This window comes from Vitis riparia, chromosome 7 (assembly GCF_004353265.1).
Source record: "Vitis riparia cultivar Riparia Gloire de Montpellier isolate 1030 chromosome 7, EGFV_Vit.rip_1.0, whole genome shotgun sequence".
NCBI lineage: Eukaryota > Viridiplantae > Streptophyta > Magnoliopsida > Vitales > Vitaceae > Vitis > Vitis riparia.
The window spans coordinates 9,142,837-9,167,016 of NC_048437.1; the positions used below are offsets into that span (position 1 = coordinate 9,142,837).

General features: G+C 35.7%; 2 protein-coding genes and 1 pseudogene across 5 annotated transcripts; all 3 read left to right on the forward strand.

The window, feature by feature from the left end:
- Nucleotides 1-416: 416 nt before the first annotated feature.
- Nucleotides 417-9,274, forward strand: LOC117917763 (pentatricopeptide repeat-containing protein At5g24830). 3 transcript variants are annotated; one of them, XM_034834145.1, is made up of 8 exons: nucleotides 417-641; nucleotides 752-885; nucleotides 1,338-1,532; nucleotides 5,101-6,653; nucleotides 8,157-8,290; nucleotides 8,397-8,515; nucleotides 8,603-8,758; nucleotides 8,846-9,274. In XM_034834145.1, exons 1-4 carry the CDS (start codon nucleotides 636-638, stop codon nucleotides 6,506-6,508), a joined length of 1,743 nt encoding a protein of 580 aa, XP_034690036.1. In that variant the 5' UTR covers nucleotides 417-635; the 3' UTR covers nucleotides 6,509-6,653; nucleotides 8,157-8,290; nucleotides 8,397-8,515; nucleotides 8,603-8,758; nucleotides 8,846-9,274. The 3 variants fall into 3 exon arrangements, with proteins under 3 accessions (XP_034690036.1, XP_034690035.1, XP_034690037.1); XM_034834144.1 differs by having other exon boundaries at nucleotides 8,603-8,714; XM_034834146.1 differs by having other exon boundaries at nucleotides 8,603-8,678.
- On the forward strand, nucleotides 3,382-5,094 carry LOC117918466 (annotated as a pseudogene).
- Nucleotides 9,275-10,298: 1,024 nt separating the features above from the next.
- Nucleotides 10,299-23,974, forward strand: LOC117917764 (beta-glucosidase 42). 2 transcript variants are annotated; one of them, XM_034834148.1, is made up of 12 exons: nucleotides 10,299-10,486; nucleotides 10,571-10,629; nucleotides 11,325-11,400; nucleotides 11,714-11,788; nucleotides 11,860-11,947; nucleotides 15,975-16,200; nucleotides 19,707-19,822; nucleotides 21,688-21,899; nucleotides 21,993-22,027; nucleotides 22,139-22,241; nucleotides 22,631-22,739; nucleotides 23,578-23,974. In XM_034834148.1, the coding sequence occupies exons 1-12, from the start codon at nucleotides 10,327-10,329 to the stop codon at nucleotides 23,771-23,773; spliced, it is 1,455 nt and encodes a 484-aa protein (XP_034690039.1). In that variant the 5' UTR covers nucleotides 10,299-10,326; the 3' UTR covers nucleotides 23,774-23,974. The 2 variants fall into 2 exon arrangements, with proteins under 2 accessions (XP_034690039.1, XP_034690038.1); XM_034834147.1 differs by having other exon boundaries at nucleotides 21,993-22,241.
- The last annotated feature ends 206 nt before the right edge of the window (nucleotides 23,975-24,180 follow it).

The window sequence follows — 24,180 nt, forward strand, 5'->3', positions numbered from 1 at the left end:
AAAAATATTATTAAAATACAATTATTCAAAAATAAATCTAAAAAAATTTAAATTTCATCACTGCTTTTATTTTTGTGCTAAACTTATTTTTTAAAAAGCCGAATTGACTTTTTATATTGGAAGAATTCTACTCGAAATCAAAAAGTATCCTAATTTTAAAATTATATTTTATGTCACGATTTTTAATTTTTAATTTTTTTTTATTTTTTTTAAAATACACTACTATGATAGAAAACCCCAAATATAACATGGCATATCCAAATTTATTATACCATGTCGTATACAAATTTACACGAATAAGACAGCTAGTAGGTTCAAATTACCCGTATATTTCACAACACCCTATTCTTTACCTTTTGGACATAATTGTCCCCGCTGTTTTTCTTGAAAATACAAAACTACCCCTCTCTGGTCGCCACCCTCAAATGCCCTAGCAACAGTGTCGAGCAAGAAAATGCCAGTGACTGATTCGAATCCGGATTCGAATACAATCTTGTACAAAAATGCAGTATGAGTATTTGTATTTTTACCATTCATGAGCTTTGAATCGTTCATATGTATTTAATTTCTGTGATCAGATCTTACTAGCTCACACGCTCTGGCCGCCGAGGGCTCGGACACCGTTGAAATCGACAATGGCTGTGAGTTAACGTTTCCTGAATCCGATTTCCTTTCATTTATTTCTATTTTATTTATTTATTTTACTGATTACTGATTGTTGATTGTTGATTGCAATGGTTTGAGGTTTCAGTTGTCGATTGTGTTTCAAGAATCTCATGTTTTTTTTCGATTATTCAATGCTTGTATTGAATCCATCAAGCATGATGTGGCTCAGATTTTTGCCAACGTTTTCTCCTTCAAACCCTACAGTCCTGCAAACAACAGGTAAATTTGATGATTCTGTTTCACCATGAGCTTCTGATCTAGGGTTTCTCTTTTCGCATTTTTTGTTTTGTTCTTCAGAAATGAGCCTGTTTCGTAGCGGAAACGAAATCAGCCGATATGTGTTTTTGATTGGTTTTTAATTATGTGAAAAACACGGTTTATTTAATTTATTTTATTTTTTAATCAACACTTTTTCATGAAATGTTTCTCAAAACGATTCTTGAAAGTGGTTACCAAACATGTTTTCTGTCATTTTCTTTCTTGTTTCTTTTCTCCCCCAAGGAGTTGATTGTTTTCATTTTTTTGCTTCTAAACAGACCCTTAGATTCTTATAGGTTGGTATTTTCTTTCTTGTTCCTCTCTTTGGGTGCTGAGAAAACTGGGAAAAGAAAATACAATGATGGATATTGTTCTGTATGTCGTACTGATTTCTGGATTGTTTGTATGCATAGGGCTTCTGGGCATGGTAATCTATTGCCTTTTGCACTTGAAGATCTTATAACAAGTGTTGGTAATCAATACCAAGTGACAACTCAAGATTGGTTTTCACAAAAGAAGGGTCATGATGAGGAAAGAGATCCACGGGTGGTTTTCAATGTTCTGGATGCAATGTTGAAGGATAGTTTGGAGCGGTTGAAAATGATGAGGTCTGCTTTTGATTTTTGTTGACTTTGAAATTTTATATTTGAATCCTTTTTTATATTAGTTTCTGTCAGCTTTAGATAGTTTTGGAAGGGAAAGACTATTGTTATTGCTGTTTAGTTGCTTCCACATTCCTTAATGCTGCTCATTGGAAAGTTCACTTGAAATACCATGGAAGTTACTGAACAATTCCCTCAATAATTCTTTGTATTTTGAAATTGAGATTAAATGATTATAATATATTTCCGCTTGGAGTGCACTTTCATAATTGGATTTTGTACTTAAATTTTATTTTATTTTGATAGGTTGGATTTTGTACTTAAAATTATTCTTGAGCCAACCACTAATTATCCAGATTTTCTCTAGGAGTTGAAAATGTTACTTGGTTAATAACAAAAGATGTTAGCTAATCAGCATAGCTATAAACCGCAATGAATTAGGATAAAACATTTGTGCTTCCAAAGTACCAAAAGTTTGTTTGTAAGTTATTTTTATTTTATAACTACCTTTAAGTATTATTAACTGAAAGGGAGGCGAAAGGGATACACTGATTATGTACAAGGGTGTGTGATAAAAAAGGAAGCAGAAGTTTTAACAAATGCGAATCAGAACCTACTACAATTTGGAAAACAAAGAAATAAAGGCTGAAACCAAGGCCAGTTGATGATCTCCAAATCATAATATTCATTGTCATCATGTTCCTTAAGCTCATAACTGTAATTTCAAAACTTAAAATAAATTATCCTGTTCCTCACCTTCTAAATTCACCACTAAAGGACATGAATACTTGGACCCCTTGTTTTTGTTCTTATAACTGGCTCTAAATCACCAGCTTGAATCTGACATGAATGGAACAGTGAAGAACCCCATGCACTCTGAACATTGAAAAGATATAAAGGTGCCACAATACCAAAGCCACATTCGAATGAATAAAAAATATGATCCCTTGACACCATCACTTCTTTTCTCATGATATGCTGCTATGGAGCCACCCAACTTCTATTAGTTAAGTCATTTAGTCTCAACCATTTATCAAAAGTTCCTGTCCAAATAATAACTTCCATTTTTAGAAAGTCCCTATTGGACAACCAATGTTGCTAAAAGCTCAAATTGTTAGGATTTGAGCCTATAATATATATCATGCTTTCTAACACTCTCCCTCATGTGCTCCGTCATATCCACATATGGAGAGACCAATAGACCTAAAGGCAAACCAATCATGAACAAAAGGGGACATAAACATTTAGTGAGGTTCAAATGCATGACCTCCCTTTAAATGAGGTTTGGATACCATGTTGGGTGACTAATTTCCCTAAAAGTTTAAGCTGTTAGGATGTGAGCCTATAATGTATATCATGCTCTCTAACAGAACCCATGTAAACCACACCCTCTGTTCCAGGAATTTTTCTCTCATCTGTCATGGTTTGACCCCAACAGTCCTTTGGACTAAGACATCGTCTAAGTTTCTAACAGTCTTAATTGAAAAAATGCCAAAACTTTTCACCTTTCAATCATAAAGGCCTTTAAGGGAAAACACAACCTAATATGTCTCCTTCCCTCTTTATATCATAGTATCATCAACTGTCAGTCATTTTCTGAGCAATCTCAATAAGATGAGGGAATTTAAATTGCCCTCTGAGCTTTCATGGCCCACTTCATTTTAAAATTAGCAAATCATCAAAGCAATGAAGTTTATTGCCTTTGCTTACTAGATAAGAAGACAACCTTGGGGGCTTAGCTTATTGGTTGATATTATATGCAATTTATTCAGAAGATGATACTTGATTTTTCTGTCAATATCGCATTGGATACTGAAATACTGAATATGTACTTCCTGTCTCGTTGCCCAAGTGTCATAATGATGAAAACTGCAAAGCTACTCCCAAGGCTCATCCAGTCAGTTCTGAACCCAGATGAATCCAAGCTGACATTGAACAAGCACAGGCCCTTGTATGTAAACTTGATTCTGAGAAAGGAATTGAGGAGAATATATTATGTAGAGCAGATAATAAAAAATTGAACTGGGAGAAATCCCATGGTGGTTCCACTGGCCCTGTTATAATTACATGAGTTTTAACCTCTGTCAAGGGCCTTGAGGGCATTGAGTTGCTGGACACACTGACTACATATCTTTGGTGAATCCATTGCTTGGATTATCATGGAATGCTTGAAACAACTGAAGCTAAGGGTTTCTGGCATGTTAGAGCAGAGGGCAAGAGTTCTAATATAACAAGTAATGGGGTCGAGTGGAAAAAGAAGTTTGACTCACATTGGCAAGAGAGGTTGAGGAGTTAGGATCCATTGGAAATAACTACTGCTAAGGAAAAGATAGATGCTGCTGCCATTGAAGCTTTGGATCCCTATGTCCAAAAAATTAGGGATGAGAAGTATGGTTGCGGGGCCAAAGGTTGTACAAAGCTCTTTCATGCTGCTGAATTTCTACACAAGCATCTAAAATTGAAGCATCCAGAACTTGTGATGGAGCTGACTTCTAAAGGGCATGAAGATCTGTATTTCCAGTACTATATGAGTGATGCGGATGCAGCTGGTGGTACACCTGTTATGCAGCAATCTCTACTGAAGGACAAGACACAGAAACACAAGCTAGGTCCAGATAATCGATTGAAAGACAATTGTAGATAATGTGAAAATCAACCTAATGGTAGTGAAAGATATGATAGGTCTGATAACCATTAGTCGAATGATTTCCAGCCCAATGACGGTCCAGATGGGGGGAATCCTGGTGAAGCAATGTTTGACACTTTTGGTGGTCAAGGCATGGATGTTGCTCCTTTTCCCTCAGATATGCCCCCTCCACCAGTATTGATCCCTGTTCCTGGTGCTGGTCCTTTGGGACCTTTTGTTCCTGCTCCACCTGAAGTTGCAATGTGGATTCTGTGAGTGCAGGGTGGGTTGTCCCCTTTTGAAGGTGGTGGAAGGAATGGGAGGTCTGGGCCCCAGTTAAGCAGGCCAGCCTCAGTTCTTGCTCTATCTCCAGGTTAAAGACAAGATCCTTGGCGTATAACAGTATACGAAGTTATTAGGACCTTGATGCTCCAGAGGATGAAGTCACTATGATAGATTACAGGAGTTTGTAGGTACCGAGATTCACAATCATGACAAAGTTATGCAAAGGGTTTTTCCTAGATTTTTTCATAAGAAATCTTGGCTCTGACAGTGTTTGGAGTAACTTGGTTGTAGTCTACTTGGATAATAGCTATAATACCTTGTCAGTTTTCATCACATAATGACTCATTTCTCAGATACGTAAAATTAGTTGTTAGTATCATATATTAATGTTGGGGATGCTTAATTTTAATTTAATTTTTTTTGTTTTGTTTTTTTGTTTGTTTTTTTTTTTTTTCTTATCTTGTGTATCCAATCTCCTAAATTTGCATAAGATGCTACTAATATTGAAGTTCTATGGTTTCTAGCATCATCAGATTTGTAGGCAATCTGATCCCTGATATTTCTACTCCCTTTTGTAACATTTCTTGATTTCCTGGTCACTATTAGCTTTCAGGTAAGCTCATGACCTAATGGTTTATCTATTTGCTTCATAAAATTTTGCAGGGAAAGTGTATCATTGACAAAGATAGGCCTCAATGGCTGCACCTTGGAAGTGGATTACACTGGATGTGTAGCCATGATTAGGAATTTATGTTTGGAAGGTAAGTTACGTGCAGCTCTATGGCTTCGGAACAAAATGATACAGAAAGGTGTTATCCCTGATGTGCTGACACACAATTATCTTGTAAATGGACTTTGCAAAGCTGGTGGCTTGGAGAAAGCAGACAATCTTGTCAGAGAAATGTTAGAAATAGGTCCCTCTCCAAACTGTGCTACATTCAACACTTTTATCAAGGGTTATTGCCTTAATAATAATGTAGACAAAGCTCTGTATCTTTTCTCCACAATGGCCAATAGTGGTATTGGGCCAAATAAAGTTACTTATAATATATTGATACATGCACTGTGCAAGAAAGGGCTTTTGAAAGATGCTAGAAAGCTTCTTGAAAAGATATTAGATGATGATTGTGGTAAGGAAACATCCGATATAATCACCTCAACTATATTTATGGATGGTTGTTTGAAGAAGGGTGATATGGTCCAGGCTCTTGTTCATTGGGATGAAATGTTGCAAAGGGGTACCCAAATAGATGTTGTTGCATACAATGTCCTTATCCATGGATTTTGTTTGATTCAAGACATGAACTCTGCATATAGATATTTCTGTGAAATGTTTAAAAGAGGTTTGCTTCCTGATATTTTTACTTATAATACCCTTATAAGTGGTTTTTGCAAAATAGGAAACTTTGATGAAGCTTGTTATATCCATGGTGTTATGTCAAAAATGGGTGCTGCTCCTGATCTGATCTCATACAAAATGATTATTCAAGGCTTATGCATTCATGGAGATGTTATCAGAGCTAATCAGTTTCTTGTTTGTATGCTGGAGAATTTAATGGTGCCTGAGCCTCTTATATGGAATGTCGTAATTGATGGTCATGGGAGACATGGAGATCTTAGCAACGCTTTGTCCATTAGAGATCAGATGGTGTCTTTTGGTATTCCGCCAAATGTATTTACTTATAATGCATTGATTCATGCACAAATAAAAGGAGGAAACATTGTTGATGCTCATTCTATAAAGAAGGAGATGCTTTTAAATGGTATTTACCCTGATGTGGTCACCTATAATTTGTTAATAGGTGCTGCTTGTAATTTTGGGCGCATTCATTTCGCACTTCTGTTATATGATGAAATGCTGAGAAGAGGGTATGAACCCGATATAATAACTTACACTGAGCTAATCAGAGGTTTTTGTATAAGAGGTCGTGTGATGGAGGCAGAAGAACTTTTGGCTAAGTTACAGAGATCTGGTTTATCCATTGATCATGCTCCGTTTCAAATACTCATTCAGAAGTACTGCAGAACAAGAGTGCCTGGACGGGCATTTGACCTTACCAAACTTGGTTAATGAGGGAGAAATGAGTCTTCTCTCCTTACCAAACTTTCATTATACACAGGCACAGCACAATAACTGCTTCTGAAAAACATTTCATTGTGATGGTGGCCATATACTATTTGTTTCAGCTGTGAAAGTTGGATTTCTCTTGCAGGAGGTATGTGTCTTAACTGATTTTTTATTTATTTTTCTAAGCCTTCTACCAGTTCTGAAAATTTTGATTTGTTATATAACATTTTAAATTACTTTGTGTTGAACAACAAGTTTTGGATTGAAAACATTTGATAAGGAGTTGTTCATTTTAAAGTACTCTATTCTTCAGCTTCTAGTGCTAATCGGATGGTCATGACCAAGATACAAGAACATAGGTTTTGTTTGCTGTTGTATTGAAATTGCTGGTCTATTTTTCCTAGTTGGCTTGAAATAATTTGTCCTAGATCATAAATGAAAGCTCTGTTAGATCATTGAGTTTAAAAAAGTTATTAGCTCAGACAATATCTTGGGATGTCTAAGATATGTCACAAGATCTTGCAATACAATGCCAATACTGTATTAAGTGATCTCATGCTATCCCATATGGCTTTATTTGTTTTTTTCTGTTTTCTTTTGCCCTCTTTTTCTTTTGTGGCCCAATATTGATTGTCTATGTCATTTACCCCTGGACAATACATCCTGTTATTGCCTGATACTTGGAACTATGATCAAAGCTGAATTCTCCAGTCTTCAATATACCATCCAAAAAATTGTGCAAAACTGTGAAAACATTAAATTTAAAAAACAATTGGGTATTTAGGGTAATGAAGTTGATGATTACCTCAAATGGATGACTGGATGAGTATTCATGGTTTCAAAGTTATTGTGTATGTCTATGGAAACATTATTCTCCCTGCCAAAAGGATATATTACTTGTTTACCACCACAACAATCCCCCTCACAATGCCTTTCTATTATTAAAAGAGACACATCCCTAAATCATGTAGGACAAGTTGTTAATTTGAAATTGCATGGGTGCTGAGAATCTGTTGAAATATTACTTCGGGTGAAACCAAAAATTTAAACTTATTACTACTTAGATTGCTTGGAATATGCGCATCTCCAAATGATTTTTGGAATAGAGCATGGAAATGTCTCAGAGTTGCTTTAAATCAGAGAACTGAATCTCTTGAAGTATAGTGATAATTGGGGGTAGTTCTGGAGGTAAAGATTGGACTTGAGCTAAATGTCATGGCTCAATCTCAATTTTGCCACGCCTAGGATTTTACAGACAGGTGTGGAATGTGCCAATACCTTACAAAATGCTTTGGAATTTTCCACTCTTCTACAGTGTCTGAGGCTGCTTGAGTAAGGCTGACATGGCCAATAGTAGTGGGTGCCACAGGGACTTTTTGGGGAATTCCTGGTCCAAGATATGAAGCTCAAGTTTATCACAGTTACTGAGTTTCACCAAGGAAAGCATCTTTATTTGATGACATTACTTTTGGTTCTATTTGGAATTTGTGAAATTGGCTTGTCATGTAATGTTGGGAATAAAATCTTTGAAGAGATTGGGGCTACGTGTGCATATTAATATGTATGCGTTTTAAGATTATGTACTTTGCAGTGACTTGCTTATCTCTCTAATGCTAGTAACTAATGGTTCTGATCATTTGTGGTCCTACAGATTGATGTTGAATTCCAGAATGGCAAAGGTTGAACCGTGTGAACATATGCCATGTGCTGCGATAAGAATGCTCATGCAGAAAGTAGGCTAACCTTTGCTTAGGAAGAAATTAGAGGGGCACAGTAGAAAAAGATGTATGGAGCATTTGTATTTCCTTCCTTTGTTATGCTTTCTGTTAAATTGCCATCATCTACATGACCTGTGGCCTGACCACTTTTGCAACTCTTTTTCTGGACCTAGCCCAATATCATAGTGCATGGAGCATCAGGCTTCTGTATTGATTGTCAACATGGGAATGAAATGTATCTGAGATACCTTGAAAGATACTAGGAAGATGAGCACGGGCACATCAATGAGAAGTAAGCTTGCTGGGTTCTATTGTAGAAGTGTTGCATTTAGATTGTTGTCTGAACTTTGATACCGATCTTCATTGTCCTGTTTCACAGGTATTCACAGCATATTTACTCTTAAAGCGGTTTATGACACCTTCTGGTGATTGCTGAACTTTGATGCCTTTCGGAGGTATGTCATCAACCTTGAATGGGCTGGGATCCACAAGTACACCTTCAGATGCTTTTCTTCTTTCCATTATCTTTAGTTTTGTATGCTCCTCCCATTTACAATATTGAATTCCATGATTAGAAATAAAGTGCTCAACAGCATAATCCTTAATATGGCATTTGTCTCAGGACGGGGGAGGAATATAAAGACACCGGGCCACATCCCCATTTGAGCATGAGGAATCTGCAGCGATTGCAACACTTGACTAGTTGTTAATGGAGGATCTGAGCGTGAGAATTTTCTTCCAATCTCTGCTAGTGGAACAATAATTAGATTGGAGTTGATGCCAACTTGGGGCATAAGAGAGCTTGGTCCTTCTGCATTTTATGTGCCTCTTGGCTTTCTTTGTCTATTATATTGCCAAATGGATTCTCTTCTGTCTCCGTACCCCAGTAATATGTCTCCTGCCTTTCATTTGGTTCTCTTGTTTAAAAAATATTATGCTCATACAGTGAAAATATGTAATTACTTCGCTCGTGATATTCTAGAGATGTTGGAAGCCTTTGAACTCCAAGATGCTCCATGAAAACTCGCTTCCTCCATTTTTTTTTCCTCTACTTTTGTTGTGTTTAACGCCTGTTCTCGTCTGTGTGCTTTATAGGCCCAATGAGTCCCTTATGCGTTTACATGTTTAGTTTCAGAAATTTTTTCTTGTAGGAGATTTCATGCAAACACGGACGGCAGGCATTGGGCTAGGGATTGGTTTTCGTATCAATTGTAATGACTTGTTCTCTCCTTTTCAAATATATGTCATTCTTGTTTATAATTAAATTTAATTTTTAAATAAAGGTATTAAGAAATGGGATAGAGTTGTCAATAAATAAGGTTTAAATAAAAATTGGTATTTAAAAATATGTGATTTATATATATATACATATATATTGCACGACGATCCATAATAAAATTTTAGCATAGAAATTCATTGAGTGGTTGTCATTATTAAATCTTTTCCAAAATAATTGTCCATATTTAATTGTAGAACATGGCATGGAAATGGAGGAAAAGATTGCACGAGGTGGACCGACATTATTGGCTGTAGGTGACTTCAGAAATTTAATACCATGTACACGTGTCAATTTTGTGAATACTCTCAACTACCGATTAAGATTACCATATCAAGTTGTTCGTACTATCACGTGATGGTGAACTGGTTAAGGAAAAGAAAAATGTCAAATACACCTGTCAAACCTTCCTTCACATCCATCTCTCTCTGTGCAAATGATGTGTCTTTAATTACCCACTCCGCACCCCCCTTTCTCTATCTTTCATTGTTATTTTCACCGTTTTTTTCATAAGAATCTTTATGTTACAATATTTTAAAAATAAAATAATTAAAATATATTAAAAAAATTTATTTTATTTTAAAAGCTAACCTTGGAATCCGATTTAAAGGTGGTTGGGTGTTAATGAATTATTGATCTGGTGATTAAGGCTGGGTAAGTGAGATGGATGAGGGAGTTTGGGTGTGACGTGTGTGTAGGCCCCACTCGGAACTCAGAACCAACCAAACCAACAGACTCCATGCTCTGATGTCCCTCTCCCTTGGGCCCTTCCCTCTATAAATAACCCACAACGATAACTAGAACCACCACCACCATTCCTACCGGCCATGACGAACGCCACCAGAGAAGTGTATGGAAGTGTGAGTCGCAGGGACTTCCCTCCCGACTTCCTCTTCGGCGTCGCCACCTCTGCATACCAGGTGGAAGGAGCCTCCAAGGAGGGCAACCGAGGCGCTAGTATTTGGGATGCCTTTTCCCATACTCAAGGTGACTCTCACCACACTTGTTTTTCTGCCTTCTTTACTTGATTTAGCTGTTTTTTTTTTTTTTTTTTGTTGCTTTTTCTCTCAGGCAAGATTTGTGATGGTAGCAATGGCGATGTAGCGGTGGATCAGTATCATCGTTACCTGGTTAGGAGTTGCTTCTTTTGTTTTCTACTGATTTCAACTCGTGGATTTCTTACGAGTGTGATAAAATGAAACAGAGACGGACACAATATGTGTGATGTTTCGGTTTAATGATCATCGCATTTGTCTATATTTATATGCGGATGCTATTTTGTAGTGATGTGTTTGGATTACAGGATTTTCCTTTTTCTTTTTCTGTTAATAACTGAGATCCAAACGAAACCGATGCTCCCTTTGGATCATGTAGACTTTGAGGGAAAGAAAATAAGGAGAAGAAAATAAGATTTAAGATTTTAGACTTGGAGGGAAAGAAAATTTTCTCTCATTCTTCCTCAATTTTATCCCTCTTTTGAGATAAAGAATGGAGAATTTGAGGGTGTATAAGTTTTTGGATATTTTTTATGATATTCTATTTTTCTTTGTACTTTTCATTGCAAACCAAACGGGAGTTGAGATTGCCCCTTTTTTGTCCTATATAAACTAAGCATAATTGTTTATGTGCATTCTACCGTCGCTTTATCAAGTACATTGTATTTATTCATTTTATTTAGCACTTTTTAACTGCTTTCTGTTTGTCCTTTTCTGATGTTTTCTACTCATTGTTTGTTCCTCTATGGCCCTTCACCCTTTTCCTAAGTGAGTAGATATTAATTTAGAAACTCTTCTTGAAGTTTTTATTTATTTTTTCATTTGTACAGGAAGATGTTGACATCATATCCAAGTTGGGATTTGGTGCTTATCGTTTTTCCATATCGTGGTCCCGTATATTCCCTGGTAATACCTTTTTCCTTTGATGTGTTGTTCAGTGCATTTTGATCTTAACAAAAGTAGAATATTAAAGTTTGCACGTGGCCACTTTTAAATAGTGTTTTGGATTGTTGGTTGCAAGTTTTATATGTTGTTGAATGCATAAACTTATGTATGATTTGTTAAAAAGGATTATTTTTTTTTAGTAAGTGCATATTTGCATCAAGACCCTTTCTCTTTTAATATCAAAATCAAAAGTGCATATTTGCCCATGTTTTTTTGTCTTAGCTTTGTTGCAATGATACATGGACTCACTTCTTTGGCTTTCTCATGCTTGCAGATGGTTTAGGAACCAAAGTCAATCATGAAGGCATTGCTTACTACAACAATCTCATTAATGCTCTTCTTGACAAGGGTATGAAGTTTTTATATTTGATTTCCCTCTACATGCAACAGGTTACTTATTCAGAAACTTTGCTCCTGCAGGTATTGAGCCTTATGTAACTTTATACCACTGGGATCTCCCTCTATATCTTCACGAGTCAATGGGAGGGTGGTTAAATGAGCAGATTGTGTAAGTATAACACCATCAATGAACTGTTGCTTGCTTGCAAATATCTTGGTGTTAAAGAATATTTTTCTCAGATATCCATTATTTTATATGTAGTAGATTATTTTGCTCTTGAATATGTTCTTTAGTATTGTTAGAGCATCATATACATTTGTGGGCTCAAAACCCAATGGCTTATACTTTTAGAATATTGGTTACTTAACATGGTATTAGAGCTCTAGTTAACTGAAGGTCCTGGGTTGAAATCCTCCTCCGATCAGTTTTCCACTAATGCAGTTTGTGCCTCCTACATGAGTATGCAGCCGCACAAAATTGGCTACTCTACAGATGTGTTAGTTATGCATTTGGTATTTGTTAGCTTTAGAAGGCCCATACTCTAAAATTGAAAGACACTACAGGCTCCCACTATGTCGAGTTAGTCTATAATTGATACCAACTTACAAGCTCCAATTGCGTGAGGTTTTTGAGGGGTATCATGCATATTATAAATTTGGTGAAGTTAGAAAAGGAATTCCCTAGAAGTTTCTTGATGTAGCACATGAAGAATAGAAACCTAAATTATTCTAAGCTCTCTAGTCTATTCATTTTTTTGAGGAGATAATGTAATGGATGGTGCATTAAGAGGATGTTCGGTAAATCAACTTAATGACTTAAAGTGACTTAATAACTTAATTTTAAGTTATTGAGTAGATTAAGCACGTTTGATAAAATAACTTAATATCACAATTTAAAGTTGAAAATAACTATAAGTATTAAGTCAAAATAGTTAACTTATTCTTAATCTCAATTTTTTTTTGTCTTATTTGCCCACAACTAATAAGAATATATTTAACAACCATGATTCCGCATCCATGAGTCATTTTTATAGTAAATATTTTAAGATTAACTTATATATCTACAATATTTAAGTATGCATGTTTAATAGACAAATTTATTGCTTAAGATTAATAAAAATAAATATTAGTTAAAATTATTGATGATAGACATTAATTATTACTAATGAGGGTAAATATATCAATTTGATGACTTAAAATACATTTTAAGTTAATTTTACCAAATAAGCTTAATACTTAAGGTAAAAAATATTAAGGACATGCAAGATGAATAGTGACATGCAATAATTTCTGAATGACTATATGCACAAGGAACTCCAGCCTCTTGTCTTGCTAATTCAGCAGTTGAAAGATAATTTGAAGAAGCCATTGAACTTGCTTGATAGGGTTTAAAGTATGAGAAATCGCAAGATGAATATGCATGGCCCCTTTAGTCATAAACTTGTAATCTAGTTTTGTAACCCTTGATTGACGAACAAAAGAAATAGGAAGTTTTGAAAATAGTTTTTTCCTATTCTCTCAATTTATTACGAAAGATATCTATTTTGCCAAATTTGCACATACTTTAAGTGGATTGTCATGAAATTAACCTCAAGTGAAAATTTTGACCCACTTGAAAATTTTCTTTAATGGATGGTTATCCCACCTTGTGTTTTGTATAATTGTGTTGGACAAGGTTGTAACTAATTAGTAGCATCCCTGTTGACAAAACACATGCTTATTAGGCTTAGGTCCAATGCATGGGATAAGAGTTCCCAAGGAATAAATCTCAGCTTTGGAAACTCATGTTTCTGTTAGGATATGGACCCACAATGAATACTAGGCTAACACCGGATTACAGATATACAAATGGGAGAATAAATTGTAGAAGAGACTTGAACTCAAGATCTCTAGTAGTTAACCATAGCTCTAATAACATGTCAAACTATCAAATTTCCTAAAAGCTTAAACTATAAGCATATAGGCCCATGTATACTAGGCTAACACTCCATGTGCCAACTCAATGGTGCCCCATTACTGCATTATAGAATTTCCTGAATCATGTTCTTGGAGTTTTGCTTCCTAAATCATCTTACCCAATAGTCAAAGGCAGAAAAAGTGTTTTCCTTGGCTTTGCAAGAAATATCACTTATGTGTTGATCTAAGAACCCCCTGGTTCCGAACCCTCAAATCATCAGAGAGCTCTATGATCTCATGCAGTAGGAGAGTGTAACACCATGGACCTGATGCATCAGTCCCAGCTGAATCAATAATGGTGATAGAGTCACATTGATCTTATTAAATCAATCCTGTACTCTTGGCCTTGCAGAGATCTTTCAATAGGTGCAAGCACAGACTTAATGGTGTCTCCAAAACTGATTGGCTTTAGAGAACTAAAAGGAGCTACCTAATAGAGATCCTCAAAGGCACCATATTCCCAGTTGGCCTGTGTTACCAATGGATCACCTATCAGAATTTACAGCTTGCTTTTCATTTGATTTTTTCTTTTGAGAGAGAGAGAGGGTGGGGGTATTGAAGATAAGATGATATTTCAAAATTAATTTCTAAGAATCAACTAAATTCTCTGACATTGTGATTGGAATTTTGAATTCAATATCCTAGTGGAAAAGGAAAATTTTCCCATAAGTTACAACTTTCAGATGATTGTTGACAAAAATGTCACCATATTCTATTTTTTTTTTTCTCTATTTTCCTAAATTTGGTAATTGGAATGATAACTTCTTAAATTTAATTTTGCTTGTTCAATGGTGATACGTTGGAAGGGGAAAAAGAACAAGCTACAAAAACATTTACGATATTTCTTATGGTCTTTTAAAGTGGCAGCTAGGGTGAAAGGCCACCTTTGTAGCTGTGTATCAGTCTTACTACCAAGTTTGAAAAGGTGAGGCTGTAATATTTATTTCGTTTGAAGATGATGGTGGATTTTGTTCAAATCCCCCATTTATTGATAGAATATTTGTTTTGATAGGCAAGCAAAAATATACTATAAGAGCCTAACAAAACATGCAACAAAGTACACAGGTTGTATACTCCATTTATTCATAGAATTACAATTTAAATGGTAGTTTTTTTCCCAATACTTCCAGTGAGACACATGCTACTTACCAAATCTGGATGTACAGCAATTTCATAAGAAACTGAAATTGGGATTGGAAGAGTGATGGAAATTGGGGTCTGTAAGGCAAAGATCTTGCTGCATAGGCATTTGAATCTGCTGGGAAAAGAAAGGGTTTCATCCGGTTTTTATGTCTTGTACATTTGAAACAATGACTTCTCTTATGAACTTTATGGCTCTTCTTTCTTAAAATAAGATTTATAGGTGGGAATCCAACCTTGAATAGTCCGAATCTTAAAAAACCTTCACTAGTTATACTTAGAGAACAAAGGGGCAGTTGTGATCTCATTGCGGTTTGATAAAATCAGTATTTCCTATATTTTGACATGAAACGAGCATTTTTTATACTTTTCTATCCTGTCACCCTGGTTTTGATTTAGCAGAACTTTAAATCATCTTTGGTCCATAATATATGTCCTCTTATCTGTTGAAGATTATTTTTTTATAAGATTTTCATATTAAATAACATGTACAGCTTGGCAAGTTAAACTATGTTCATCTTATATCCAAAAATGGCAGTAAGATGGTATAACTAGGTGCAGGAGTTTATTTGTAATTTATGTGCAGCAGATATATGATGACTGTGGAGATACTCACTGGGAACCATACTCTGATATTTTTGTAATTTTATTTATTTTTTGGTGAGAAAAATTTATTTTTAATGGTTGTGAAGAAAAGTTTTTGGTGTTTCCAAGTGTATTTTTGGTTATTAATCACTGTCCTGTGTTTCGATACATATGCATTGTTCCACACTGTCTAATTCAAAAATTCATTTCTGTTTTTGAACAACTCTCTATTAGAATTTTGTATTGAACCTATTGTCCAAGTGTGTGTGTACAATTAGGTAATCACTGGATAATTAAGCAAATATATTCTTGATTCTGTAGAGAATAGCTGAAAAAAAATGTACAGAGCTCACAATATTTGATATCATGTCTTTTAGGGAAATAAAGACTTACTTTTTTTGCTTATCAAGAGCTCTTTTAAAATTTATCTTTGCTATTCCAAACCTCACATACTGGTTGAAGGATCCATTATTGTTCATACATAAATGTTTGGTATATTTTGGTAAACATTGCAGAAAATATTTTGCAATTTATGCGGAAACTTGCTTTGCAAGTTTTGGTGATAGAGTAAAGAACTGGATCACATTAAATGAGCCTCTTCAAACTGCGGTGAATGGATATGGTGTTGGAATATTTGCTCCTGGAAGGCAGGAACATTCATCAACAGAGCCATATTTGGTTGCACATCACCAGCTCTTAGCCCATGCTGCTGCTGTTTCCATATACAGAAACAAATATAAGGTATGCTGTATGATGTCTCTATTATTAGTTAAGCACTTCATCTTCCAAATGAAAATGGTTTAAATGTATTTAGTTGCCATTTGGTTTTATGTGAAGCACAATAGAATATGTTACCTTATTTATAGGAAATTAGTATTTTTTTTGTATGTACTCTCTGGATACAAGATATGTCCTTTTAGGTGGTCTCATTCACAGTAGTTTGCCATGGGAAATTCCAACTGACAGGATGATTCTACATTCTTGAATTTATGATCTCTCTAATTTCTTTCCTAGATTTCTTGTGATGAATCTCGATTTTCTTTTTCCATTTTTCTATGAAGCCAAAAATTATTAACAGGAAAGAACGAGTCATACGGACGGGATGAAGAATCCTCCATAGCATCAAAACAGCAGGGAAACCTAAAGAACAAATAAATAGACAAAGAGAAATCTAAACGTCTTTAGGGTGGAATGTTCTTTTAGGCTAGAAAGTCTTCCTTCTGATTGGAATAACTATTCTGACTTTATTCCTCACCAAACTCTAGAAAACTCCAAGGTCTCCATCATAAAATGATACTATCTCCATGACCATCTATCCTATGGTGATCCGGTCAAAGTAAAAGATATTTTGTTTTATTTTATTTTATAGTTAAGAACAAGGAACTTGGAGTTTTTGGTCTAAATATCAACCTCAAAGCATATTCTGACATATTCTATAAATATTGATGGGGATATAGACAGACATTCAATCACATGATTAAAATTAACCCTTAAGAAAATCCCAGTTAATTTCCTTCACCTCTTTGTACTTCCAATTAAGATTGAGAGCAGGAGTGACAAGCTTTGAGTTAATTTCATGGTATCGCCTGATATATCTGGTCTAGAGCTGCAGGAAAAATCAAATAGAATAACATAGTGTAGGTTGGCTATTAGTATGGAGATTGCCTAAAAAGTCACATAGGCCTACTTTTTTTTATATTGGGCATACATTGGAGAGTGTGTGACTTAATGTCACTCAAAGGAAGATTCAACAAGCCCTTTTGAGTTAAATATTAAGAATATTGTTAGTATTCCATTTCTTAGTTAAATGGGTTGTGCCTCATTTTTTATTTCTTTTGACCTCTAAAGCATCAAATGCCTTTGTTACTGATTCATTTTGCTCCTCTTCCAAACAATCTTCTTGGAATCTTAATTTAAGTGATCTTAATGAATCTTGAAATATGCCTGACCTGCTTCTAACCTATAGCTTATCAATTAGTTTCTCTCTTTGTTTCCATATCAAGGGAATCCATTGGTTCTTTTCTCTTTTAAGTCTTTTCCTTTTTCATTTTTCTTTCTATTTTATTATTATATTTTTTTAATTTCCTTTTGGGCTATAATTACTGAAGTCTTGCCTCTTTTTGCCAAATCAATATGGTCTTCCTGATGCCTCCCAAATCTTGGTCATTGACTTAAATGTTAAATGCTAACACCTAGGATATGCTTCAAAAATGTTAAAATCTCCTTATACATGCTTATGTAAATTTTAATATGTGAAATGGGGAATCTATTGACAGTCTATTCCCTGAAAGGTTTTTTCTGCATGCTATTTCCTTTTCAACAGAACAAGGACTTGCATGCCTCATGTTGAATTTCTCAGAGTTAATCTGATGGTCTCCCTCTCCCTTCCATCCTCTAAAGCAACGGAAATTATTGGAATTTTGATTTTAGAAATCCAAATGATTTTGACTATGGATTAAGAACTTTGGCAATGTTAGAAATAAAGACAATGTAGAAATTCCTACTACAATTGCCCAAATTATGATGAGGCATTCATAGTCAATAAGTCGATTAGCTCCCATTTCCTAAAGTCTGCATCATAGAATCCACGAGTGAGAGAGAGAGATTGCTTTCCATTTCTTTTAGCTTTCCATTTCTTTTCCAGACTTGGGCATTGGTCTCCAGTGGCATGTTCTCTTCCAAATCCTTCTTTCATGCTCTGTCTAGAAGAGATGATCATAATATTTTCCCTCAGGACAATTTTATGTGAAAGTCTTAAGGCTCCTAAAATCTGAGCTTTGACGAATTGGTGGTCAATAAAAAATGTTATTCCCAACTTCGTTCCAGTTTTGAAGACCCTATTAAAACCATTTGCCTCAAGTATTTTTGCCGTGTATAGAAATGGAGAGTATTTTGATCACTTCTATCTCCACCACCTTGGGGTTGTGACAAAGTCTATTTTTATTGGTTGTTTTCCTATGGGTTAGCCTTAAAGATATTTGTAAGATTTGTTGGTTGCTGTCATTTTACATGTTCAAAAAGAGCCCTCAAGGGAGAGAAATGTTGAAATATTTGAGGATGGGAAAAGAATTGTTGATTCTGGGTAGGATAATATTTGTTACCTTACTTCTCTTTGGATGTCTATGACAGAGGAGTTTGCCATTGTTCCCATTACCATTGTTTTTTTCTATTGGAGATTGAATTACCTTTCTTATTCAAGGGGCTTCGCTCTGAGGGATGTCCAAGTTCCTCCACCGTTTGGGTGCTTCATGTTCAATGTTGATGGATATTCTCCTGGTAACCTGAGACAGATATATTTTCAGAGCTATTCAAAGAACATAAGGGTTGATTATTTAAGCATTCTCAGAGCCTGTTGGTATTTGGTTGGCAGTTGACCAAAGCTTTTTTGCTTTATTGGAAAGCCTGAAAAAGGGTACCTGGCTGGGAGTTTCTTCCTTGTGGTGGAGGGGGATTCTGCAATTATGCTATCCTGGATGTCCCAGGGTAGGAGAAGGCCTTGTAGACAACCAACCATATCTTAACTATAAGACATGATGATATAACAGTGGTTCGCTATAGCTATGTGGGGATGCCAGTTGTGGGGTTTGAGAAGGAGATCAGATCTCTTCTGAAGAAATTGGAGACAAGGAAAGGCCCGTGGGGTTAAGGTCTCAGGTGGTAAGAGGAGTCTCCGCTTAGCTTCCCATTTTGAGAGGGAATTATGTAATTTAGAGAGCTCAGTCAACTACAACAGTGCTCCATGCACTATGCGGGGAAAGGCAAGGAGCACAGGGGTTTCAACACCTGTCTTGTGAGGTTGTTGGTTGTCTTTTGCTGTTTGTGGGTTTTGGGATAGGGTTGGGTTAGCCTCCTCAAGGGTGGTAGGTTTTTCTTTTGCTTTTTTTGTCTCTTGCTTGCCTTGTGGCCTCTTTTGTATACTCCATGTGTACTCTGTTGTGCCATTTTGCCAGTGTTTTTAATATATTCTCCTTATTTACCTATTAAAAAAAAAACAGTGGTTTGCTATACTTGCCTTTGTCATTATGTTGCTTTTCTCAATATTCAGTACATTTATATGTCCATGTTCAAAAACATAAATGGTGTTTTTTGGCCCAATTATCTATATTTATTTTTCATGTTCTTAATGTTGTTGCTTTTATATTCTTCTTTGCAATTGTCATATACGTTACTTCAGTTAGCAGTAAAACAACTCTACCATTTGTGTTGTTCTTGTTCTTGTTACTGTTCTGATGATCCTTCCACCCCAGGACAAGCAAGGGGGACAAATAGGCTTGGTTGTTGATTGTGAATGGGCTGAGGCTTTTTCAGATAAAATTGAAGATAAAGTTGCTGCAGCAAGGCGTCTTGATTTTCAGCTTGGATGGTACTTCCCTTATACTTAATCAATATCATTCTTTGGTTGCTAACTCGTACTTTTATCCTTAAACCTATTACTTATTAAGCGCTAATTGTTGGTGAAAACTGGGTTATTTTAAATGTTGGGAATCTTGTAAAATGACAATATGACCATCTTTAGTCTCTCTCTCTAGTGAGTAAAGCCATGATCATTTGAAGAAGTGATTATCACATTTATTCATATTTACCAAACTTGCATTTGTGAAATCGCTTAAGCAGTGATTGCTATGTGTATTGATAATTTACCAAATAGCATGGTATTGGCATAGGTCTGTAGTTACAAAAATACAGATGTGGAGTATAAAGCATAAAAGCTGTTGAAACTACTACTTTCAACCTTTCAATATATTGTTTATCAAATAAAAATAAAGCTCATGGAACAACCTGAAAGCCCCGACTCACTGGCCGAACCAAGAGGAAAGTTTTTGTGCTTTAATACATCATATTGCACACACTAAGCATCTCAACATTTTGAGATGAAATCTAAAAATCATGGATGTCTAGTTTTGGAAGAAATGATAGCCAATTGGTTAGAGCTAGCTGTATTAGTTAAAATGTCAGCTGGCTGAAACTATGACCAGACAAACAGGTTGCACATCTTTGTTTATCATTTTTTCACAAGCAAATGATCTCCTTCTTCCTCTTCTTCTTGTTCTCTCTCTCTCTCTTTTGGTGTTTATGTGTGTGTTATTTGATATGCGAATTAGTGGCATATGACTCTTGTACATACAAAAATACATCAAGTGCATTAGTTACACAACACAAAGATGAAGGGCTCATGGTAGCTGAACTCCTCCCAATTGATCTATGAGCTTAAGAAAAGAAACGTTAGTAACCCCCAATGAACCGTGGACCATTCAGACTGAGGAATGTCTTTAACAGTATGTTTGTTTCTTAGAAAGTGTGAAGAAAAAAAAAATGGATAGAAAAAATATAAGAAAAGAAAAAGATAAAGAAAATTTAGATTGTACAAGTTGCTCTGCATAGTCTTTAACATTATGCAGCTCGTACCCACAGAACTGCCATGCCAACCAGCACAATTTCTTACCCAACCATGGAAGAACCCAAATAAATAGAGCAAAAGATACAGCAAGTTGCGAGATTTTTCATAATAGATGATTAGTTGCTTGGCCAATTCCTCCTTTTGTTTGTACTAACTGTATCAATAAACCAAAGAACAATCCCTTCAAAATCTTTTCCCACACAGACCGACTCCTAAACAAAGAAGTGGACCTTTAGCCCAAAGGACCCAAACATCTACAACCCTGGTATCTCTGTCAGCCACATTGCTGAACAAGATACGGTTGTAATCTTTCATCACCACATCATGGATTGAACCAGATCTTAGACCTGAGTCCACCCCTGAAATACTTGTTCTGGAATAACACCCACACCTCATTCAGTAGCTTTCTAGAGACCTGCACCACACAACACTCTCCCTTGCCTGGAACATAAATACCTACCCTTCTCTGCAAATTGCCCATAATGATCTGGCTCCTAAAACAAATTTTCTCAACAGCCAATTGTTTCCAGAGATCTACACTATATGCAATTTCCCTTTCCCTTAAATGCAAAGGTTGTTTTGCATTTGGCTTCAGGTTGTCACCTTCTAATGCAGTTATATTCTCATTGAATTAAGAGTTTCCATTTTACTTGGTTGCTGTCATGGTGGTCAGGCCTACTCACTACCAATCCAACTGCAGTTCTTGCAGTGAAGGTGGTTATAGTTTGCATTTCATATATCCTTTGAGAAAATTGTTTATTATGCTGAGAAATCCCTCTCTCAACTCCATCTTTAGTGTACTATTCACCTGTTAACAAGTAATGCTACAGGTTCTTGGATCCAATATATTTTGGAGACTATCCTGAAGTCATGCATGAAAAACTTGGAGATCGGCTTCCAAAGTTCTCAGAGGAACAAATAGCATTGCTCATGAATTCAGTAGACTTTGTTGGTCTGAACCACTATACTTCAAGATTTATTGCTCATAATGAGAGTTCTGTGGAGCATGATTTCTATAAAGATCAAAAGTTGGAGAGAATTGGTATCATAAAATCCTTCACAACTAACTTTCAAGCTATCAGTACTGCAAAAATTTTATTCTTTTAACTTGCTTGTTTTTTGTTTTATCATTCAGCTGAATGGGATGGGGGGGAGGTCATCGGTGAAAAGGTATGGTTCAATTCTCTGAAATACATGCTCACATATGAACTACACATGTGCACCAACATATATGTTTGTTTGTTTGTTTTGGTTCTACTTAAGATATTTTTTACATGGCAGGCAGCATCACCATGGCTTTATGTGGTTCCTTGGGGTATCCGAAAAGTTCTCAATTACATAGCTCAGCGATACAACAGTCCCCCAATATATGTTACTGAGAATGGTAAGGCACTAGAAAACATACCTATCAAAAGTAAAACAGGGCTAGTAACATTTGTCTTTTACATGCAAAATCTCTTGAAATAAATGTGGCTGGATTTATTAGGGACTAGTAATTATTTTATCTTGGGGACTTGCCTCTTCAAATAGCAAACCTTGCAGGTTTGACCAATTGATTGGTGGTGCAGAACCTTCTGTTGCCATTTCTTGAATTCATGGACGTATGGTGAAAAGGTTAAAATTGGTCTGCAAGGTCTGTGAATAATGATCAGAAAAATCAGTCCATAAATCAGTATCAGCTACTACTCTGGGATAGAAGTTGTGGGTATCATATAACCGTATAATATTAGCTCTTTCAATCTTTTCTGAACCAAAATTATCTGCTGTGTATAGGAATGGATGATGAGGACAACGACACTTCCCCACTCCATGAGATGCTTGATGACAAACTGAGAGTTTTTTACTTTAAGGGATACCTTGCCTCAGTTGCGCAGGCAATGAAGTGAGTTGCCATAACTTTGCCGGTTTTTTTTTCATATACATGCATGTTTCAGCCACCCATATATTATTAACCAATTTAATTTTGACTTATTTATTCATATGACTCTCATGCATGTACATGTACATGTACACATGTCATCATATGCTCAATGCTTGATGCCCCGGTTATCCTTGTGCATGCATTTACATGCATCCACATTCATGTTCACTTGTTTGGAGTTGAACCCCTTATTTTCTCATAATTGGTTTTATTATGGAAAATCAGGTATAAACTAAAATTGGTTAGAAATTTAACTCATTGTTCACTTATTTAGTCTTTATATAAAAGAGGTAAAATAAGAAAAATAAGTTTGAAATAGCATATAAAAATAATTGATTAATTTTAAAATCTAATTTTCATTTTTCCTTTTCACCTTTTCTTTTCTTCTCTTTAAACCATAATTTTTCTTCAAATTTTGGGGGAACCAAAGTTAGTTAGCTTTGAAGATTACGTTTGTTACATGGGCATGCATGGGCTCAAGTATGTAAATAGGGTCAAATAGTAAACTTGCAAACAAGTTAATTAAAGTATAGGTTTGGGGGAGCTTGTATTTTTAAGAGGTTGAACATGGAGAGATGGGTTGGCAATTCCCTCCTTGCTACATTTATATAAAAGTTGGTTAGGATTTTCAAATTGTGCTAGTTGCTACTAACTTTTAGATTTGTACAGGCAGGTATTTAATATATCTATAATTGCTGATTTTTTACAAATTTAAACGAGTGAATAAAGAGAGGAAAAAAAATAATAATTGGGTGTTTTGTTTATGGAACGTGGGGTTGGGGGTTGGGACTTGGGACAGGGATGGAGTTGATGTGAGGGGATACTTTGCATGGTCGTTACTAGACAACTTTGAATGGTGTCAAGGTTACACCAAACGTTTCGGTTTGGTTTACGTGGACTACCGGAACGGCCTCTCTCGCCACCCCAAATCTTCGGCTCTCTGGTTCTTGCGCTTCTTGAGAGGTGACCCCGTGAAAAACGGGAAAGAAGAGTAATATGAAATGAATGTGAGTATTTATATATAATAAATGTTATGAAAACAGCAATATTAGCATTCCATCTAATGTATCTTTTATCATGGTTCCTGTCATTTATGCATTGGATAATTGATGCCCTCCCCAGAGTCATTTTTAAATCTACTATTATCACAACATATGAATGAAGTAGGTAGGGTGCAGAAACACCATTGTTGTATAAATTCCATTTTCAACATGATTTGTCCAACTTGGGTTCCCATTGAGCCTCAAGAACACCGGACACCCTCAATTTCATTGGAAGAAAATTTTCCCATATCATTCATTCTCCCAGTAGAAAGATGCTCCAACGTGAGAATAATGGAATCAACGATGCGTTTCCATGCACAATTCATTTTATACAAAACTCTCCTATGGCCCACCTCCAC

Bases quoted from the DNA above. Each gene is read 5' to 3' on its own strand.
- LOC117917763 (XM_034834145.1), top strand. The intron at 886-1,337 runs GTAAATTTGATG...TTGTATGCATAG, and splicing joins TACAGTCCTGCAAACAACAG to GGCTTCTGGGCATGGTAATC. The intron at 1,533-5,100 runs GTCTGCTTTTGA...AAAATTTTGCAG, and splicing joins GAGCGGTTGAAAATGATGAG to GGAAAGTGTATCATTGACAA.
- LOC117917764 (XM_034834147.1), top strand. From the start codon at position 10,327: ATGACGAACGCCACCAGAGAAGTGTATGGAAGTGTGAGTCGCAGGGAC. The intron at 11,789-11,859 runs GTATGAAGTTTT...TTGCTCCTGCAG, and splicing joins TAATGCTCTTCTTGACAAGG to GTATTGAGCCTTATGTAACT. The intron at 11,948-15,974 runs GTAAGTATAACA...TAAACATTGCAG, and splicing joins TGGTTAAATGAGCAGATTGT to AAAATATTTTGCAATTTATG.